At 65.0% G+C, this 16145-nt stretch overlaps 1 protein-coding gene across 1 annotated transcript in view; it reads right to left on the bottom strand.

The window, feature by feature from the left end:
* Positions 1 to 142: 142 nt before the first annotated feature.
* Positions 143 to 16145, bottom strand: part of HMCN2 (hemicentin 2) — a 34271-nt gene continuing 18268 nt past the window's right edge. Inside the window, exons 35-79 of the mRNA XM_064171433.1 lie at positions 15969 to 16142; positions 15477 to 15590; positions 15074 to 15216; positions 14755 to 14905; positions 14348 to 14566; positions 13971 to 14084; positions 13717 to 13904; positions 13441 to 13537; positions 13051 to 13212; positions 12577 to 12690; positions 12322 to 12453; positions 12030 to 12173; positions 11747 to 11906; positions 11425 to 11549; positions 11158 to 11341; positions 10892 to 10989; positions 10348 to 10620; positions 10068 to 10258; positions 9853 to 9934; positions 9447 to 9583; positions 9171 to 9330; positions 8857 to 9004; positions 8489 to 8616; positions 8212 to 8368; positions 7969 to 8090; positions 7598 to 7762; positions 7383 to 7490; positions 7156 to 7290; positions 6735 to 6869; positions 6452 to 6642; positions 5762 to 5975; positions 5458 to 5592; positions 5197 to 5387; positions 5028 to 5109; positions 4627 to 4896; positions 3464 to 3613; positions 3138 to 3275; positions 2825 to 2940; positions 2495 to 2732; positions 2309 to 2371; positions 2097 to 2225; positions 1693 to 2007; positions 1470 to 1589; positions 1088 to 1214; positions 143 to 974 (exon numbers count right to left, since the gene is read on the bottom strand). Coding sequence (XP_064027503.1) covers positions 638 to 974; positions 1088 to 1214; positions 1470 to 1589; positions 1693 to 2007; positions 2097 to 2225; positions 2309 to 2371; positions 2495 to 2732; positions 2825 to 2940; positions 3138 to 3275; positions 3464 to 3613; positions 4627 to 4896; positions 5028 to 5109; positions 5197 to 5387; positions 5458 to 5592; positions 5762 to 5975; positions 6452 to 6642; positions 6735 to 6869; positions 7156 to 7290; positions 7383 to 7490; positions 7598 to 7762; positions 7969 to 8090; positions 8212 to 8368; positions 8489 to 8616; positions 8857 to 9004; positions 9171 to 9330; positions 9447 to 9583; positions 9853 to 9934; positions 10068 to 10258; positions 10348 to 10620; positions 10892 to 10989; positions 11158 to 11341; positions 11425 to 11549; positions 11747 to 11906; positions 12030 to 12173; positions 12322 to 12453; positions 12577 to 12690; positions 13051 to 13212; positions 13441 to 13537; positions 13717 to 13904; positions 13971 to 14084; positions 14348 to 14566; positions 14755 to 14905; positions 15074 to 15216; positions 15477 to 15590; positions 15969 to 16142 — 7076 coding nt within the window. The 3' untranslated portion in view covers positions 143 to 637. The remainder of the gene's footprint in view (positions 975 to 1087; positions 1215 to 1469; positions 1590 to 1692; positions 2008 to 2096; positions 2226 to 2308; positions 2372 to 2494; positions 2733 to 2824; positions 2941 to 3137; positions 3276 to 3463; positions 3614 to 4626; positions 4897 to 5027; positions 5110 to 5196; positions 5388 to 5457; positions 5593 to 5761; positions 5976 to 6451; positions 6643 to 6734; positions 6870 to 7155; positions 7291 to 7382; positions 7491 to 7597; positions 7763 to 7968; positions 8091 to 8211; positions 8369 to 8488; positions 8617 to 8856; positions 9005 to 9170; positions 9331 to 9446; positions 9584 to 9852; positions 9935 to 10067; positions 10259 to 10347; positions 10621 to 10891; positions 10990 to 11157; positions 11342 to 11424; positions 11550 to 11746; positions 11907 to 12029; positions 12174 to 12321; positions 12454 to 12576; positions 12691 to 13050; positions 13213 to 13440; positions 13538 to 13716; positions 13905 to 13970; positions 14085 to 14347; positions 14567 to 14754; positions 14906 to 15073; positions 15217 to 15476; positions 15591 to 15968; positions 16143 to 16145) is intronic.

The following is a 16145-nucleotide window of genomic DNA, read 5'->3' on the forward strand; positions in this document are numbered from 1 at the left end:
TCAGATGTTGGACATTTGCCCTCTGGAGTTACCACATCCAGACAATCTCCCTTCTGTGGTCCAAGGCCACGCAGGGAGGTGGCCAAAGCCATAGCAAGTCTGAGGTCTCCCCTGGCTGAAGGAAGCTGCTGCAGGGCTGAGGTTTGAGCACAAAATGCCTTTATTTGGGACAGACCTAGAAATAAATACCTGTGCCTGGCACCCCAGCAGGCTGGGCACACGAGGCTGTTTCTCTTTCATAAACACTTAATGGCAGGGGGCCCTGTGCCCTCCTCGGCCCTAGGGTCACATCCTGCACCCCGGAGGCTGCCACCCCACTCCACCCCTGCCTGGGGGCTGGTCGTGGCCAAGGCCACCCAGAGCTGTTAGCTCCAGAGCCTGTGGTGCAGACTGGGGCTTGCCACAAAGCCTGATTGCGAGAGGCTGGCAGGACACGGTGACCCCCCCGCGGACCTGCTGAGTCAGGGTCTGGCCCTGGTGAAGACAACACAGAGGCTCCACTGGGGGGCAAGGAGGTGTCCAGAGGGCAAAGGAGCAGTGCAAGCTCAGCTCTGCCTGAGACGGCTGCCCCCACTGGTGTGACGGTGAGGGACAGGAGGAGAAGCGACCCTGTGGCCCCTCCTGTCCCTCGGCTGTGTCAGTAGGGGTAGGGTGAGACAGAGATGATGATGAGGAAGGCGATGGGTGCCCGCTGCCCGCCCAGTGCCTGCACCTTGAGGCGGTGGGTGCCAGGCTCCCGCAGCGGGCGCAGGGTGGAGATGATGCCACGGCCCCGCTCAGTGCGGAGGGCAAAGGGGCTGCCAGGCTCCTGCTGCAGCAGTGTGAAGAGAGAGCGACGGCGGAGGGCAGTGCCCGGGGTGAGGTGCACCACGTCCCGTCTGGCAGCGATGCCAAGGGGCAGGGCAAGCAGCTGGTACTGCAGCGTGGGAGTCCCAGCTGGGCCACAGTCTGGGGTGCAGCGACCGACACAAACTCTGCAGGAGAACCAGGGGGCACAGGGGGCATGGCAGGCTGGCAGGGGCAGCCAAGTCCACGGTGCCACAGAGTGCAGCAGGACAGGCAGCCTGAGTCCCACAGCATGACTCACCCAGGGCTGGAGCCTCTCTGGTACCCAGCCGGACAGGGCACATCCATGCAGTGGGCACCTCCCCGGGTGTTGAAGCACAGCTGGCTGGAGCCACACTGGATCATGCCTTCTGCACACTCATCCACATCTGTGGGCAGAGAAGGGACAGTCTGTGGGCATTAGGGGTTCCTATGTGCCCCAGGCTGAGATGGGGATCCCAGCTCCACATCTTCCCCTGCTGTTTGAGGTCTTGGGCACCTCGTTGGGCAGCAAGATAACACCACCCAGGCTTGGCAGCCCGAAAGGGAGGGCATCCAAGGCACCATGGGGAGTAGGTTCACACCCCAAAGGACCCAGGCCTTCTATCAAGGCAGGGGCATTGCCCCAGCACCCCCACACTGACCATGGCAGGTCTTCCCATTGGGCAGCAGCTGGTAGCCAGGGGGGCAGAGGCAGTGGTAGCTGCCCAGGCTGTTCCTGCACTGGTGCTGGCACCGGCTCAGCATCTGGCACTCATCAAGGTCTGTGGGTGAGATGGGCGAAGGCAAGCAGGGAAGCATCAGGCCTCTCCAGTGCCCAGCTGTCCTCCAAGCTACCTGCAAAGCCCTCGTGTGGTGCACACTCACCAGTGCAGGTGCCATTCCTCCTGACGAAGCCCGTGGGGCAGGGGGCACCCCAGGCACCTGCAGCCTTTGTCACACGACGCAGGGTGAGCTGAGTGTAGAAGGGCTGTACCCGTGGGGCATTACTTAGCCCCATCCAGTGCAAGGGAGTGTCTTGGGGAGGGCTGCCTGTTGTGGCCCCTCCATCTGCCCCTGCTGTGCCACACTGTCCACCTGGCAGCAGGGTCCTGCCAGGGGGACACAGGCACTGGTAGGAGCCCCGCAGGTTGCGGCACTCGAAGGCACAGGGTGGAGGAAAGTGCAGGCACTCGTTCACGTCTGGAGGAAAGGGGTGGGGAGATTCAGGACAGGACAGTGACCGTGGCCCTGGCACCCAAGGACATGTCCCCTGAGACCCCAGCTCGTACCCAGGCAGGGCCAGCCAGCACCCAGGGAGTGGTACCCGGGCGGGCAGGCGCAGCGGTAGCTCCCGGGCACGTTCTGGCAGCGCTGGTTGTAGCGGCAGGCATGCGAGCCCTCGGCACACTCATCGACATCTGGGGAGCAGAGAGGGGACAGTGAGGTGGCACTGTGCAGAAGGTGCCACCATCCTCATGCCCCCCTCAGGAAGGGTCTGTACCAATACAGTAGAGCTGCTCAGTGTTCACGATGAACCCCCGTGGGCACTGCTCTCCGTCGGCCCCTAGGAACCAAGCAGAGGTGATGGGAAGGGACAGGTCACTGCCGGGACGTGACTGTCGCACCCTCGCAGGCACCAACAAGGGATGCCGGCACCTCCATGCCCACCCTGGCACACCCTCGTTACCCGCGCGGAGCGCAGCACGGAGCTGGAAGCGCAGCTGCTCTGAGGCTGGGTCGTAGGACGCTGTGATGGTGCTGGCCCGGACCTGCTGCACCCGGGGGGGCCGCAGGCCCGCGGAGGGGTCGTACTTGATGGTGTGGTTGCAGTGGGCACGAATGGTGTGCCCGTCCTGCAGGAAGCTCTGCACAGAGTCCCCCGAGAGCTGCCCTCTGCCCGTCTGCACGTAGCGCTCGCTGAAGTCCTGGGGAGGGGGGGCGGTGTCAGGCTGCAGACCCCCCATGGCTCCCAGTGTGGGAGTCATTGCCCTGCGGGGAGGGTGGGCAATGCCAGCACCTGCACCGCGGCCTCGCTGATGCCCTCTGGCACCGAGCCCCTAACTTCACTTTCCAGCAGCAAAGCACCAGCAGCATCTGTGCCCCGGGCAAGGTGGGTGACCCGCAGGAGGTCCCCTGGCAGGGGTGGGCAGTGGTGAGTAGCAGCCATGGCTCTCCCAAACAGCTCCATCTCTACTGTGGAGCTCAGCCCAGTGCCAGGCTGAGACCCCAGGGATGGTGCTGAGGGGAGATGGAGGCTGAGGATGCAGGACCAGGCATTGCAGTCCCTGGAGTGCCCTGGCATTCCTCAGCTAGGGGTCCTGGCATCTCACCTGTGGCAAACTCCAGCTGTGATTCGTGCCTGAAGGTGCCCTGAGAGAGCAGGAACCCGCTCTGGGCATCCCCACTGGTGCGTGCCAAGGACCAGTAAATGGGTGCAATGATGGCAACCAGCACCCGCATCAATGGCCCTGGGGGTGAGGGGGACAAGATGCCACCGTGAAGCCAACACCCTGCTAAGGACACACTCGATGCTCTCCAGGCAGCCCCAGCCCTCTGCTCCGTGGGGCACAGCACAGCTTGGGGGTGCAGCTCCCTGCACCTGAGCCAGGGTCAAAACCCTCCCTGGGGGGAGAGCGTGGGGGGGGCAAGCACCTACCTACAGTGGGTGGGACGCTGCTAATGCTGCTCTGCACCGTGGTGGCACTGGAGTGTGGGTCATCCAGCAGGCTGGCATCCAGGCTGGTGACACCGAGCTCACGGGCATTGATAACACCAAGCAGGCTGCCCCGCACCCGGCGTGGCTCCCCTGGGGCAGAAGGGACAGGGCAGTGGCTCTGGGGCTGGAGGGTGCTCGGGTTGGCACCTCTCCTCTCCATGGGTTGTGCAATGAGACAAATCTGGTTCCGGGAGATGAAGGCAACCCGAGCAAGGTGGGCAAGCCCCCAAGGGTCCTGGCATCAAGTTGCCATCTCAAGAGGGGATGCTGCAAGCATGATTCCTTGCCTTGAGCTCACCAACGGGCACCAACAGCCCCCAAACCCTGCTCTGTACCAGCCTCTCCCTGCTGCTGGCCACAGTCCCAGAACTGATTTTCTCCTCCTCCGCCTTGCCTGGCAGCAAAATGCCAGCAGCCGTGCAGAGGGCACGCAGGGCACCCGGCGCTTCCGCCGTGCTGCCGGGGTCTGGCTGCTGCTCCCCGGGAGGCAGCAGGAGAGGAAGCGCCTGAGCAGGCGGCAGAGCCCCGGGGGAACGGGAATCGAATCACGGAGAGCGCAGGCAGGAAGGGAGAGGAGAGGGGAGGGGAGCAGGGCTGGAGGCTGGCACGCAACGGCTGCCGAGTGAGACTCGTCTGGGCTCAGACCTTCAGATGGGCAGGAGAGGGCAAACCAGGGCACGACTGAAGGAAGGAAAGGTGATGCCCCTCCGGGCTGCTGCAGAGAACCACTGAATTGTTTGCATTGGAAACGTCCTCCATGGTCACCCAGTCCAAGCAGCAACCCAACAGCACCATGGGCACTAAACCACACCCCCAGGTGCCATGGCCACAGGCTTCATGAACAGCTCCAGGAATGGGGACTCCACCACCTCCCCGGGCAGTCTGTGCCAGTCCCTGACCACTCCTGTAGCAAATAAATTGTTCCTCATCTCTGACCTAACCCTGCCCTGGCACAGCTTCAACCTTTTCCTCTCCTCCTGTCACTTGGTGCTCGGGGGAAGAGACAAACACCACGCAGAAGGCCTTAGCCCAGGGCACAGTGGCACTGTGAGCAGCCTCCCAAGCAAGCCAGAAGCCCCCTAGGCCCTGGCACAAACACCCACCTTGGACAGCCAGGGACACGTGGGCAATGGCCGAGCCCAGGGCATTGTGAGCGAGGCAGGAGTAGCTGCCCACATCCTGGTGGCTGGCGGCAGGCAGGAGCAGTGTGGCATTGGGCAGGATGTGGGCACGGGGACTGTCAGGCAGTGGCTGCCCATCCTGCTGCCACTCCACGGAGGGAGTGGGCTCCCCTGACACGACACAGTGCAGCAGCACCCTCTGCCCAGCACGCACCGTCATTGCTCGTGGTGCCACTGTCACCGTGGGGGCACCTGGGCAGAGAGAGGGATGTGGGCAGTGCCACAGCTTCCCAGCGAGGCTGGGGCCATGCCCCAATGGTTAGGGGTGGGCTGGGGAGTGACATGACCCTCAGAAGGAGGACTCAAAGTGTGGTAGCACTCACTCTGCAGGGCCAAGGTGACAATCTTTGCTGCTGTGCCCTCATCATTCTCTGCCACACACCGGTAGTGCCCCACATCAGTGCCCTGACAGTACCAATGGCATTAGCACAATGCTTAACTCTGCCTTGAAATGTCCCCAGAATGGGCCAGCAACCCCCAGGCCCTACTCACCCCCACAGCATGGATGGCCAGGGAGCCGTTCTGCAGCTGGTGCAGATGCCCACTAGCCACCACTGGCACTCCGTCCTTGCTCCAGTGGATGAGTGGCACAGGGTGGCCGTGGGCATCACAGTCAAGGAGGACATCGCTCCCAGGGTGCTCCACTTGATAGGTGCTGGCATTCCCCCGTATGATGGGTGCCTCTGAGAAAGGGAGATGGGTGGCAGAGGAGGAGCACTGGCTGGGCACCCCTGTTTCCCCCCTGGCACCTACCTCTGACAGAGACAATGGCGGTGGCCCTGATGGCACCAGCACTGTTCTCAGCGTGGCAGACGTAGGTGCCGCTGTCAGCCCGGGTGGCTGCCTCCCGCCGCAGGGCACTGCGGCCGCTCTGCCCCATCACACCATCTGCAGGGGGCAGCCCCCCCAAACAGCCAGTTGTACTCTGCCAGCCGGGCGTGCCAGCGTCTCACTCACCCCGAGCAGCTCAACAAGGACGGGGATGGCCCCGGGACCATGCCCTCCCTCCAAGCTCAGCACCCTCTGCCCCTGCCCGGGCGCAGGGCTGCCCACGCACCGCTGACGAGCTGTCCGTTGGCTGTCCAGGAGATGCGGGGCCGAGGGGTGCCCGCGGCGGCACAGAGCAGCTCCAGCCTCTCGCCCTGGCGCAGAGTGAGGTCCGTGGGCAGGTGGGTGAAGGTGGGCAGGGTGTGGACAGAGAGGAAGAGCTGGCGGGTGGCCCTGCCAGCCGAGTTCACCGCGGTGCAGGAGTAGCTCCCGGAGTCCTCTTCCTGCACCGGCACATGGGGGGCAAGGGGAGGGGCAGATGGGCTCTGGGGTCCAGCCCTGGCTCCGTGTGCCAGCCCTGGAGCAGGCTGCCCAGAGAGGTTGTGCAGGCTCCTTCTCTTCAGACATCCCAAGCCCCACCTGGCTGCATCCCTGTGTGACCTGCCCTGGGTGGTGCTGCTGCGCAGGGCGGGGTTGGACTCCGGCTCCAGAGGTCCCTTCCAGCCCTGCACCGTTCTGTGGTTCCATGGTGACACTGCCCTGACCCAACAGCCTCTTGCAGAGGTCTACAGGGGACTCTCCCCTTACCAAAGGTTTTCGAAGGCAGCCAGGGGACACGTTGGCAGTGCCAGCCGGTCCTGCCAGCCGCAGCCCAGGCAGGGGGCAGAGCCCCTGCGCTCTCCTGCCAGCAGCAGCCTCTCCGCTCCCAGCTCCCCAAACCCGCGGCCAGAGCTGGGCTGCGGGAGGGGCCGGGGCTCACCTGGACGTCCCGCAGCAGCAGCTCCCCGGAGGGCAGGAGGGTGGCCTTGCCCCCCCCGCCCCGCACGGGGGCGCCCTCCCGGCTCCAGGACACGCGTGGCTCGGGGACACCGCGGGCGGCACAGGGCAGCAGCACCTCCAGCCCCTGCAGGGCAGCCAGCTCCGCGGGGCCGGCCGCGATGACAGGGGGCACTGCATGGGGCAGGGCACAGGAGCTCGCTGGCATTCGGACAGCCCTGAGCCACTGCGAGGTGACGAGGGTGAGGTAGGCACTGGGGCATTACCTTGCACGACCAGCCTGGTTCTCCCCGCAGCGGTGCCCGAGGGGTTGTGAGCCACACACAGGTAGGTGCCCGCGTCCCCCGGGGAGGCTCGGAGGAGATGCAGCTGCCCATTAGGAAGCACCTCCAGCCCAGGCCCTGTGGGGTGGGCAGGAATGAAGAGCAGGATGGGCAGCACAGCTGTGCCAGGGCACAGATGGATGGGGCACAGGGATTACTTCCCCTGCTGAGTGCCCCTTGCTGGGGAGTCTCTGGGGAACAGCTCTAGCAGCTTCTGCACCCTCCTTGGATGGCAGCCTGGAGCACCCATGCACAGTGCCACCCAGCACCCTGCTGGGACACCTACAACCCCATGGCACCCAATGCCCCCCAAGCAAAGGCTGGCAGCACAGTCTCTGCTAGCATGCAGTGGGCTCCCACTCACCTCCAGTGATGCCAACACCATCTTTCTGCCAGCTGAGCTCTGGCCGGGGCATGCCAGTGGCCTCACAGGACAGCACTGCACTGGTGTTGACCATCACCATCACCATGCCAGGCAGGGGCTTCAAGGCAGGGGGCTCTGTGAATGGCAGGGAAATGCTGCCCACCAAGGCTCCCCCAAGGCTGTACCAAGGCACAGGGAGTGGCACCTCCAGGATGAGCCCTGCATACCGTGCACCACGAGCCGGAGGTGCTTCCGAGCTGTGCCAGCCACGCTCCTGGCAGTGCAGGTGTAGTGCCCAGCGTGTGCAGGCAGTGCCCGCCTGATCTCCAGGGCCCCTGGGAAGAGAGCAGGCAGGAGGGGACAGAAGAGAGGCTGGGCAGAGGCCAGGGAGAGGCTGGCCTGGAACTCCAACCTCCCCGGGGTGCACAGTTCTGTGCCACACCTGTGGGCAGGACGTGGTAGCCTCCTCCGCGGCTGCCCAGCTGAGCCCCGTCCTTGCTCCACCGCACCGTGGGTGGGGGCACACCAGAAGCATAGCAGGTGAGGACAGCAGGGGACAAACGGGTGACAGCCACGTCAGTGAGGTCATCGGCAATGGTGGGAGGCTCTGGGGAGGTGGAGGAGGGAGCTGAGCAGGGCCAGGTGGTGAAGGCTGAAGGGGATCCCGTGCCCATATGCATGGGCACAGGCGTTTCTTGTTTCCCCTCTTGCCCACCCCTTGAGAGGGGCCCGAGCCCACAGCCACATCACATCTGAGGTGGTGACAGAGCCGGGGAAGGTCCCTGCCAGCAGGAGCCGAGCGCAGGAGCTCACCGTGCACAGCCACACGGAAGTCCTTGCGGGCCTGCCCCGCGGCGTTGGTGGCAACGCACCGGAACCAGCCCTCGTCCCGGGCACTGGCGCTGGAGATCAGCAGCGACCCCGAGGGCTGCAAGCTGCGTGGGCAGGGCACGTGTCAGGGGCAGCCTCTGCCCCGTGGGGATCAGCAAGAGGGGATAAAGCCCACCCTATGGAGTGGGACCCCTCAGGGGGCAGAGTGGTTGGTGGTGCAAGTACCTGTAGGTGCCAGGAAGGAAGTGTGGGCTCAAGGGGTGCCCATCCTTCTCCCACCTGATGTGGGGCTGGGGAGACCCCCAGGTGTCACAGGCCAGTGTGGCTGGCTGCTGAGCCAGCAGAGTGAGATTGGAGGGTCCAGGGACGATGGCAGGAGGGACTGTGGAAGGGCAGGGTGGTGGGAAGCAGAGGACAGAGCAAATCATTGCACCCATGAGAGCAGCTCAGCAGCCTGCAGGGGGCTGAGCCCAGGAGGGACCCTTCTGGCCCCTGCACTTACCCAGGACGTGGAGGGCCAGGCCACGTCTGTCAGAGCCAGCAGGGCTGGAGGCCATGCAGAGGTAGTGGCCTGAGTCCTGGGCCTGGACAGGGTCGATCTGTAAGGAGCCACCTGGCAGGAGCTGCAGCCTGGGGAGGAGAGCAAGGGAGCCCTGTGGGTGCTGTGTGGGGACAGACAGCTGGGAAGGTGGCAGGTGCCACTGCAGCTGTGTGCCATCTGTCCTCCAAGCTGGCATGGGGGCAGAACACAGCTCTTCGTGGTGAGGGCAGTGCTGTCTCCCCTCTAGGGACACAAACCACCTGCTGACATAGAGGGTGGCATGATCCAAGAGCCATCTTCTGGTACCACCAAACCACGAAGCCTTGTACCTGTTGGTGCCATGGAGAGGCAGGAGCCACCCATCCTTCTGCCACTTCACCTGGGGCACAGGCCATCCCTGTGCTGGGCATGGCAGCACCACCGAGCTGTTGAGCAGTGCCCTCACCTCCTCAGGGCCCGGCTGGATCTCTGGGGCCACTGTGCCAATAGAAGATCAGGGGCAGGGCTCAAGGGGTGGGCACTGCAGGCTGGGCACCATCCAGCCCTGCTTTCCCCTTACCCCAGAACGTTGCCCATCCCTGAAGGAATGGAGGAGCAGCTGGTGCCTGTGGTGACCAAAGCCCCGTGGCAGGGTGGCACTCACCGTGAACCTCCACCCAGACACGCAGGCTGCTGGCTCCCAGGGGGCTGCTGGCTCCCAGGGGGCTGCTGGCCCTGCAGCTGTACTCGCCACCGTCCGCCGGCACCACGGCCAGGATCTGCAGGAAGCGGCCCTGGGCCAGGACCTGCCTGCGAGCATCCTCCTAGCAGCCCCAGAGACCTGTCAGCAGCTCTGCCCTCCTCGCCCCACCAGGAGCCTGGTGGGGCTGAGGAAGGTGCCCCCCACTGCATCTGCCATGCCTGGTGCCACCACACATACCTGCAGCGGGGACCCCTCCTGGTGCCACTCAATGTGGGTGGGCATCCTGGCATCCTCAGGGCACTCCAGGATGAGCTGCCCCCCTGCCACAGCAGTGATGCTGGGGGTGTCTCCAATGCTTGTGATGCTGAGAGGTGCTGTGGGACACGTGCCAGGTGAATCAGGGGGTGCCACATGGGTTGGGCACCCCCATGCCTGCCCTGTCAGTCACTCACAGTCCCTCACTCTGCAGGACCCTCTCACTGTGCTCCAGACCCCTCTTTGTGAGGTCTCAGCCCCCACTGCTGTCCTCAGCCTGCTCCCAGCAATCCCAAGGAGGGACGCAGAGGATGCTGCAGCTGCCTGCTCCCCGCAGGGCTCCAACCACCTCCCCACCCCCTCCGTGCTGCTCCCCTGGGGACGCTACCTTGGACGGTGACTTGGAAGCTTCTGCTGTCCTCGCCCGCGGGGCTGGCAGCCAGGCAGCTGTAGAGCCCAGAGTCGGGCACCTGCGCAACGCAGAGGGGGAGAACGGGGGGGGGCAGGCGTGGAGGTGGGAGAGGGGCGTGGAGGTGGGAGAGGGGCGGGGGGGGGGGGGAGAGGGAGGTGCGGAGGTGGGAGAGAAGGAAATGGAGCCCCAACCTTGGTGCTCTGGATGAGGAGGGTACTCTCATTGCCTGCCAGGAGCCAGGGCCCTGCCAGCAGCCGCCCGTCCTTCTCCCAGGTGACGGTGGGCACGGGGACACCTCTCACCACGCAGGTCAGCTCCAGCGAGGTGCCCTCAGCGATGGCGATCTCGGTGGGCTGGGACGCAGCCTCCACACGAGGTGGCTCTGCAGGGCACTCGGTGAGGTGGGATGGCTGCGCCCCCTCTCTGTGGCCAAGTTACCCTTCCCGGGCACCCCCCGGGACGGCCACGCACCTGTCACCAGCAGCGGGAAGGCTTTGCTGACCTCCCCCACCTCGTTGGCCACCAGGCAGGAGTACACCCCCGTGTCAGCTGGCCCCACGGCCGCCAGCCTCAGCCGCGGGCTGCTGGGCACCTGGTTGTTGTGCCATGCCAGGGGCTCGCCGTCCTTCAGCCAGGTCACCACTGGCGCTGGCGTCCCGGCAGCTTGGCAGGTGAAGGTGACATCAGAGCCCTCGGCCACCATCTGCTCCTCGCTGCTATCTGGGCTCTCCAGGACCGGGGGTGCTGGGGAGGGAGGAGGTCTCATGACTCAGGCTGTGAGGGCAAAGTCAGCTCCCCAGGCACTGGGGGTGGCCTCGGCAGCTCCCTGGTGTCCTGAGAGCACCCAAGTGTGGCTCAGCCTCCCTGCAGGTTGCTCTGGGGCTGCCTTCAGCTGGTGGTGCCCCACTCCAGCCTCTCCAAGCCCACCCCAGCAGCCCAGGACCCTGCTGAGAGACAAAGCTGCATGGCACAGTATGTGCTCTGCCAGCAGAATCGGTGCCCAAGTGCCCCATACCCAGCATCTGCAGGATGAAGCTGCGGTTGGCCACCCCTGCCCGGCTGGACACGACGCAGGTGTAGGTCCCAGCATCAGAGAGCTGTGCCCGAGAGATCCTGCCCATGGAATGGGGCACAGGGAGGGGACATCAGCTCCAGGTCCCACTCTGCCCCCCAGGGTCTCCACATTGACATGCAGGCACCCTAGGGGGCAGCCATGGTCATCCTGGCACCAAACCTGGGTGCCAGCGCCAACACCCGCAGCCGAGCAGAGTGTCTGCTCACCGAAGGAGACGGCCAGCCAGGAGCAGGGTGACACGGGGGGACAGGGGCAGGGGCAGTCCCTCCTTCAGCCAGCGCAGGCGCAGCGGAGGGGACCCCCGCACCCGGCACCGCAGGGTCACCACCGCAGACAGGACACCTTGGAGCACCTCCGGGTCATCAGCACTGCTCTCAATGGAAGGGGGAACTGGACGAGGGGACAGAGGGGGTGACAGGGCTGTCAGGGCTGGGTGGCCCTCTCGCTGCCCCAGGGGTGCCAGCCCTGCTCACCCAGCACGCTCAGCCTGTGCAGCCGCACGTCCTCGCCGGCGCTGTTCCGGGCCAGGCAGGTGTAAGCCCCCGAGTCAGCAGCTTGCAGACCCTCGAGGAGCAGGGAGCTGCCATCCGGGGACACCCTGCACAGGGACAACCTGGCAGTGACCTTTGTGCCCATCGCCAGGTCGCTCAGCTGCTTCTCAGCAGCCCTGTGCCCTGCGGCAGGTGCCAGCCCGAGCAGCGCGCCCGAGAAGCAGCAGAGCTCAGCCCTGCGCTGCTCTGCCGTGGGCGAGGCTGAGCCACCACCGTGGGGCGCCCCCTCCGACCCCAGACTCACCGAGCGTGGGAAGGGGACTGCAGCCCCAGGGGCTGCCCATCCTTCAGCCAGGAAATCTGGGGAGTGGGCTGCCCCTCCGCCTGGCACTCCAGCCTCACCCTGCCACCCTCCAGCACGCTGAGCTCACTGGGGACCTCTGCATTAGCAATCGAGGGTGCCACTGTGCCAGGAAGAGGAGAGGAGGGACTGAGAAAGAGGATAAGGAGGAAAACAGGGTGGGAGGGGGGAGGCTCCTCTCCAAACAAGAGCCCCCGGGGACCCCCTGCCCCCAGGGGAGCCCTACCTCGCACCAGCACCACAAAGTCCTTGCGTGTCTCAGCCCCTGACTCCCGTGCCAGGCAGCTGTATCTGCCCTGGTGGGAGGGCTGCAGGGGGCTGAGCTGCAGCTGGCTGCCCCCAGACACCAGGCCCTGCTCTGGGCTGCTCTCTGTGAAGAGATGGGGAGATAGGGGGGACAGGGAGATGGGGGCTGCAGCAGCACTCCCCCACCCACCCCCCACCTCAGGCATGCTGCCCCATCTCTCCCTTGCCAACCCCAGAGCCTGGGGCTGGGGCTGCTCTGCCTGTGCACACACCCAGCAGGCTCCCATCCTTCAGCCAGGTGACAGTGGGCACTGGCTCGCTGGTGCCATGGCAGGTCAGAATGAGGAGGGTGCCCACGTCAGCATCAAGCATCTCCAGCTGTGGGTCCTGGGTGCCCGAGGGCTCTGAGGAGGAAGGTGAGGAGCAGGGGTGAGGGTGTGTGGCAGGCACCCGCAGGCTGGCGTTTGCCATCAGCCCCTGGGCAGGTGCTGGGCAGCAGATCCTGCAGCCAAGCTCTCGCCACCTACCGTGGACAGTGAGGACAAAATGCTTCTTGGCCTGGCCAGCCACGTTCAGTGCCACACAGGTGTAGGTGCCAGAGCTGGAGAGCTGCAGGTGAGAGAGCTGCAGCACCTGAGAGGCTGGCAGAAGCAGGGCAGTGACTCAGGGCAGGCTGGGCCAGGAGCAGGCCGGGGCCACCACCACCCCAGCAAGCTGAGCCATCCCCAGCAGCTGGCCAAGCCCCGTGCAAGGAATGTCTGAGCACCGAAGCCTCTCTTTGAGGTCCAAAGCCTCACTCTATGAAGCAGGCTGCTGAGCTCCTGAGGAGGAGCAGGATGCCACCCTTGGCCCCCTCAGAGAGGGTCACCTGGCAGCAAGTTGTTAGCTTGTGGTGGGCAAAAGGTCTGAACTTGAGTCCCACGTCCAGAACCCAGGAGGGCAGGCCAGGGAAGCTGGAGGCCAGCAGCAGCAGCTGGTGGCCCTTGCTCAGCCCAGCGTACCTGGGGTGGCAGAGACCTCCTGGCTGGGCTGCAGGGCTTGGCCATCCTTGTACCAGGTGATCTGTGCAGCAGGGTGGGCCCGGACCTGGCACACCAGTGAGACGCTGCCATTGATGGCACCATCGATGCCTTCGGGGCTCGGACCCACGATCCAGGGGGCTTCTGCTCCACCACACCCCAGAAGTGCCAGAGAGGAACAGTCAGCACGGAGACCAAACTGTCTCCAGCAGGAAACACACAAGCCAGAGCATTCTGGCATCTCTGTCCCCTCCAAGGGCTGAGAGTGACATGCACAAGGGGGCAGAGGAAGTCACAGGGGACTGCAGCTGGCAGAGGAGGAGCAGGAGGGTAAGTCAGTGACCCAGAGAAGAGTCCTTGTGGGTGTCTTACCCTGCACAGTGAGGGCAAAGTGCTTCTCAGCTGAGCCAGCTGTGTTCTCAGCCACGCAGGTGTAGCTACCAGCATCCCCTTCCTCCACCATGGTCACCTGCAACAGGGCAGCAGAGCCCCTCTGAGTGCTGTCCTGAGCCAGAGAGCTGCTGGGGCTCCCGCAGGGGCCTCGGTGCCTGGCAAGACCAAGGTAGTTGTCTCCTTGGGGAGGCAGGAGTGCCCTCTTGCCTCATGTGTTCCCCCTGGCACAACCACACGGCCCAGGGGGGCACCAACCTGCAGGACCATGCCACCCTCCAGGAGCTGGTGCCGGGAGTCAGCCACGATGGGGATGTGGTTCCGGAGCCAGGATATGATGGGCACTGGGTGCCCAGTGGCTGCGCACTTGAAGTGGGCACTGCCATTGATGGTGGCTGCCACCTCTTCAGCCGTGTCCTCTGTGCCACCGTGGATGGCAGGGGCAGCTGGAAGCAGGTGGTTATGGAGCTGCCAAGTGCCCCCATTCCCCCCTTGCCCCAGCCCATACTCACTCAGCACCTCCAGGTCGTAGTGCAGCAGGTCCTGTCCCGCCGCGGTGGTCACCTGGCAGCTGTACCTGCCTGCGTCCTCCTCCCGCACTGCAGGCAGCTGCAGCACCTGGCCCCCTGCTCACAGGGCATGGGCAAGGCTCTATGTGGGGCCAGAGGGCCCCTTCCTACCTCCTCCTCCCGCCTCGCTCTGCCCAAACCCCCAGAGCAGCCACGGCGACACGGCCGTGGTCCTGCTCCTGCAGGTCCCACGGGTGCTGACCACGCTGTCAGGAGCAGGGGGGCAGGATCCGACCTCCTCCATGCTACCAATGCTCTCGACCCTCGGAGCTCCTGCAGGAACCCTCCCGAAGCCCACAGCAGAGGTCTGTGCCCATTACCTAGCAGCAGCAGCGCCCCCGGGCCGGGGGAGAGAGGCTCCCCGTCCTTGTACCAGGCGAGCTGGGGGGCCGGGGTGGCCTCGGTGTCGCAGTAGAGTGCGGCGGGCTGGCCGAGCACAGCCTGCCGGCGCTCCGTCACCTCCCCAGCCTGGTCTTCCTCCCGGTAGAAGATCTCCAGGGCTTCGCTGGGACCTATCTGCTCCTGGAAGAGGGGGGGCACTGCGGGGACAGGCTGCGGTCAGCTGTGGGGAACGTGGGGACTCACCCCCGCGGTGCGAGCAGAGCATCCGCCCCGCCCTGACCGTGGCCAAGCAGGTGCAAACCGCTCACCCTGCTCTGCTCCCGCAGGGGACCCCTCCAGGGCCCCCTCCACCCGCCGAGACACTGCCTGCCCACCCAGGGCTCACCTTGGACCTGCACGATGAAGTCTCTGTCGTCTTCACCCACGGAGTTGGTGGCCACGCAGGTGTAGTGCCCCGAGTCGGAGAGGGCGGCTGGGTGGATCTGGAGGACCTGCCCCTCGCTGAGGATCTGCAGGTGCCCGGCGCTGTCCAGGAGCTGCAGGGGACCCCAGCCCCGAGGCAGGGCAGAAACAGGAGAGGAGGAGGAGGGCTGCACGCCCGGGTGTGGGGCAGAGCCCAGGCAGCCACACAAAGGATATCTTCCCCCCCCCCCCATCCACCTCCAAGCCCAGCAGCTCCTCGCCGGTGAGAGTCAGGACCTCACCTGCCTGTCCTTGTACCAGCGGATGGAGGGCTGGGGCACAGCCCAGGTCTCACACTCCAGCACCACTGTGCTGTTGACTTTGGCCTTCACCTCTTTGGTGGCAAATTCCCCCTGAAGGTCATCTCTGGCAATCCAGGGTGGAACTAGTGGGGAGTGAGGACACATCTGGCATAAGAGAAGAGCCCCCAGCACCCCTGCTCCGCCCTGGTGGCATCTCAGGGTGCTGCTGACACCCCCAGATGAACCCTTTTGTCCTTCCCAGGGTAGACCAGAGACTTTTTGGGGCCACTTGCTGCTGTGTTTGTGACCATGAGGTGCAGCTCCGTGGAGTGAAGGCTCAGGAAGGGAAGGAAGGGGCACCCAGGTGGCATCCTGATGTAGGGAGGACACAGAGTTTGCTCACCCAGGACCTTCACAGCGTAGTTCTTCACAGCCTCCCCATCCTCACTGGCCACGATGCAGCTGTAGGTGCCTGCATCCTCCTCCTGGGCATTCAGGATCTGCAACCCATGACCACCTGGGCAAAGGGGGTCTCCTGAGGGGGCTGCCACTCACAGCCAGGGCTGGCTGTCCCCAGGCAGCACAAGAGGACACCTGCAGGCCTGACCTGAAGGGATCCAATGCTCCTCTAGAGCTTGCAGGCTTCCGAACCCAGCACTGCCCAACTGGTGCTGCTGGGCACACTCTGGCTGTTAGCAGGGGATGCAGCACGTGGAGGAGCAGCACCCACCTGGTGACCTGAGCCCCCCAGGTCCTGCAGCACGATGGCTTCTCACCCCCCCCCCCCCCACCCTGAGGCACAACCAGACCAAGGCAAGGCTCTGCTCCCACTCCCCAGGGCAGGCAGCAAGGGGCCCCCAGGCTTGTGCAGAGCCAGTGGACCCCAGCATGGTACCAGGGAGCAGGTGGATGTTTCTAGAAGCTTTGAGGGGAACTTCATCCTTGAGCCAGGTGATGTTGGGCGAGGGGTAGGCCAGAGCCTCACAGATCAGGGAGATGGGGTTGTTGATGGTCACTGTGACTTCTTGTGTGGCAGCAGGGTGGGCATCTCCAGCAAAGCTAGGACGAGCTG

This window comes from Pogoniulus pusillus, chromosome 35, assembly GCF_015220805.1.
Source record: "Pogoniulus pusillus isolate bPogPus1 chromosome 35, bPogPus1.pri, whole genome shotgun sequence".
NCBI classification, from domain to species: domain Eukaryota; kingdom Metazoa; phylum Chordata; class Aves; order Piciformes; family Lybiidae; genus Pogoniulus; species Pogoniulus pusillus.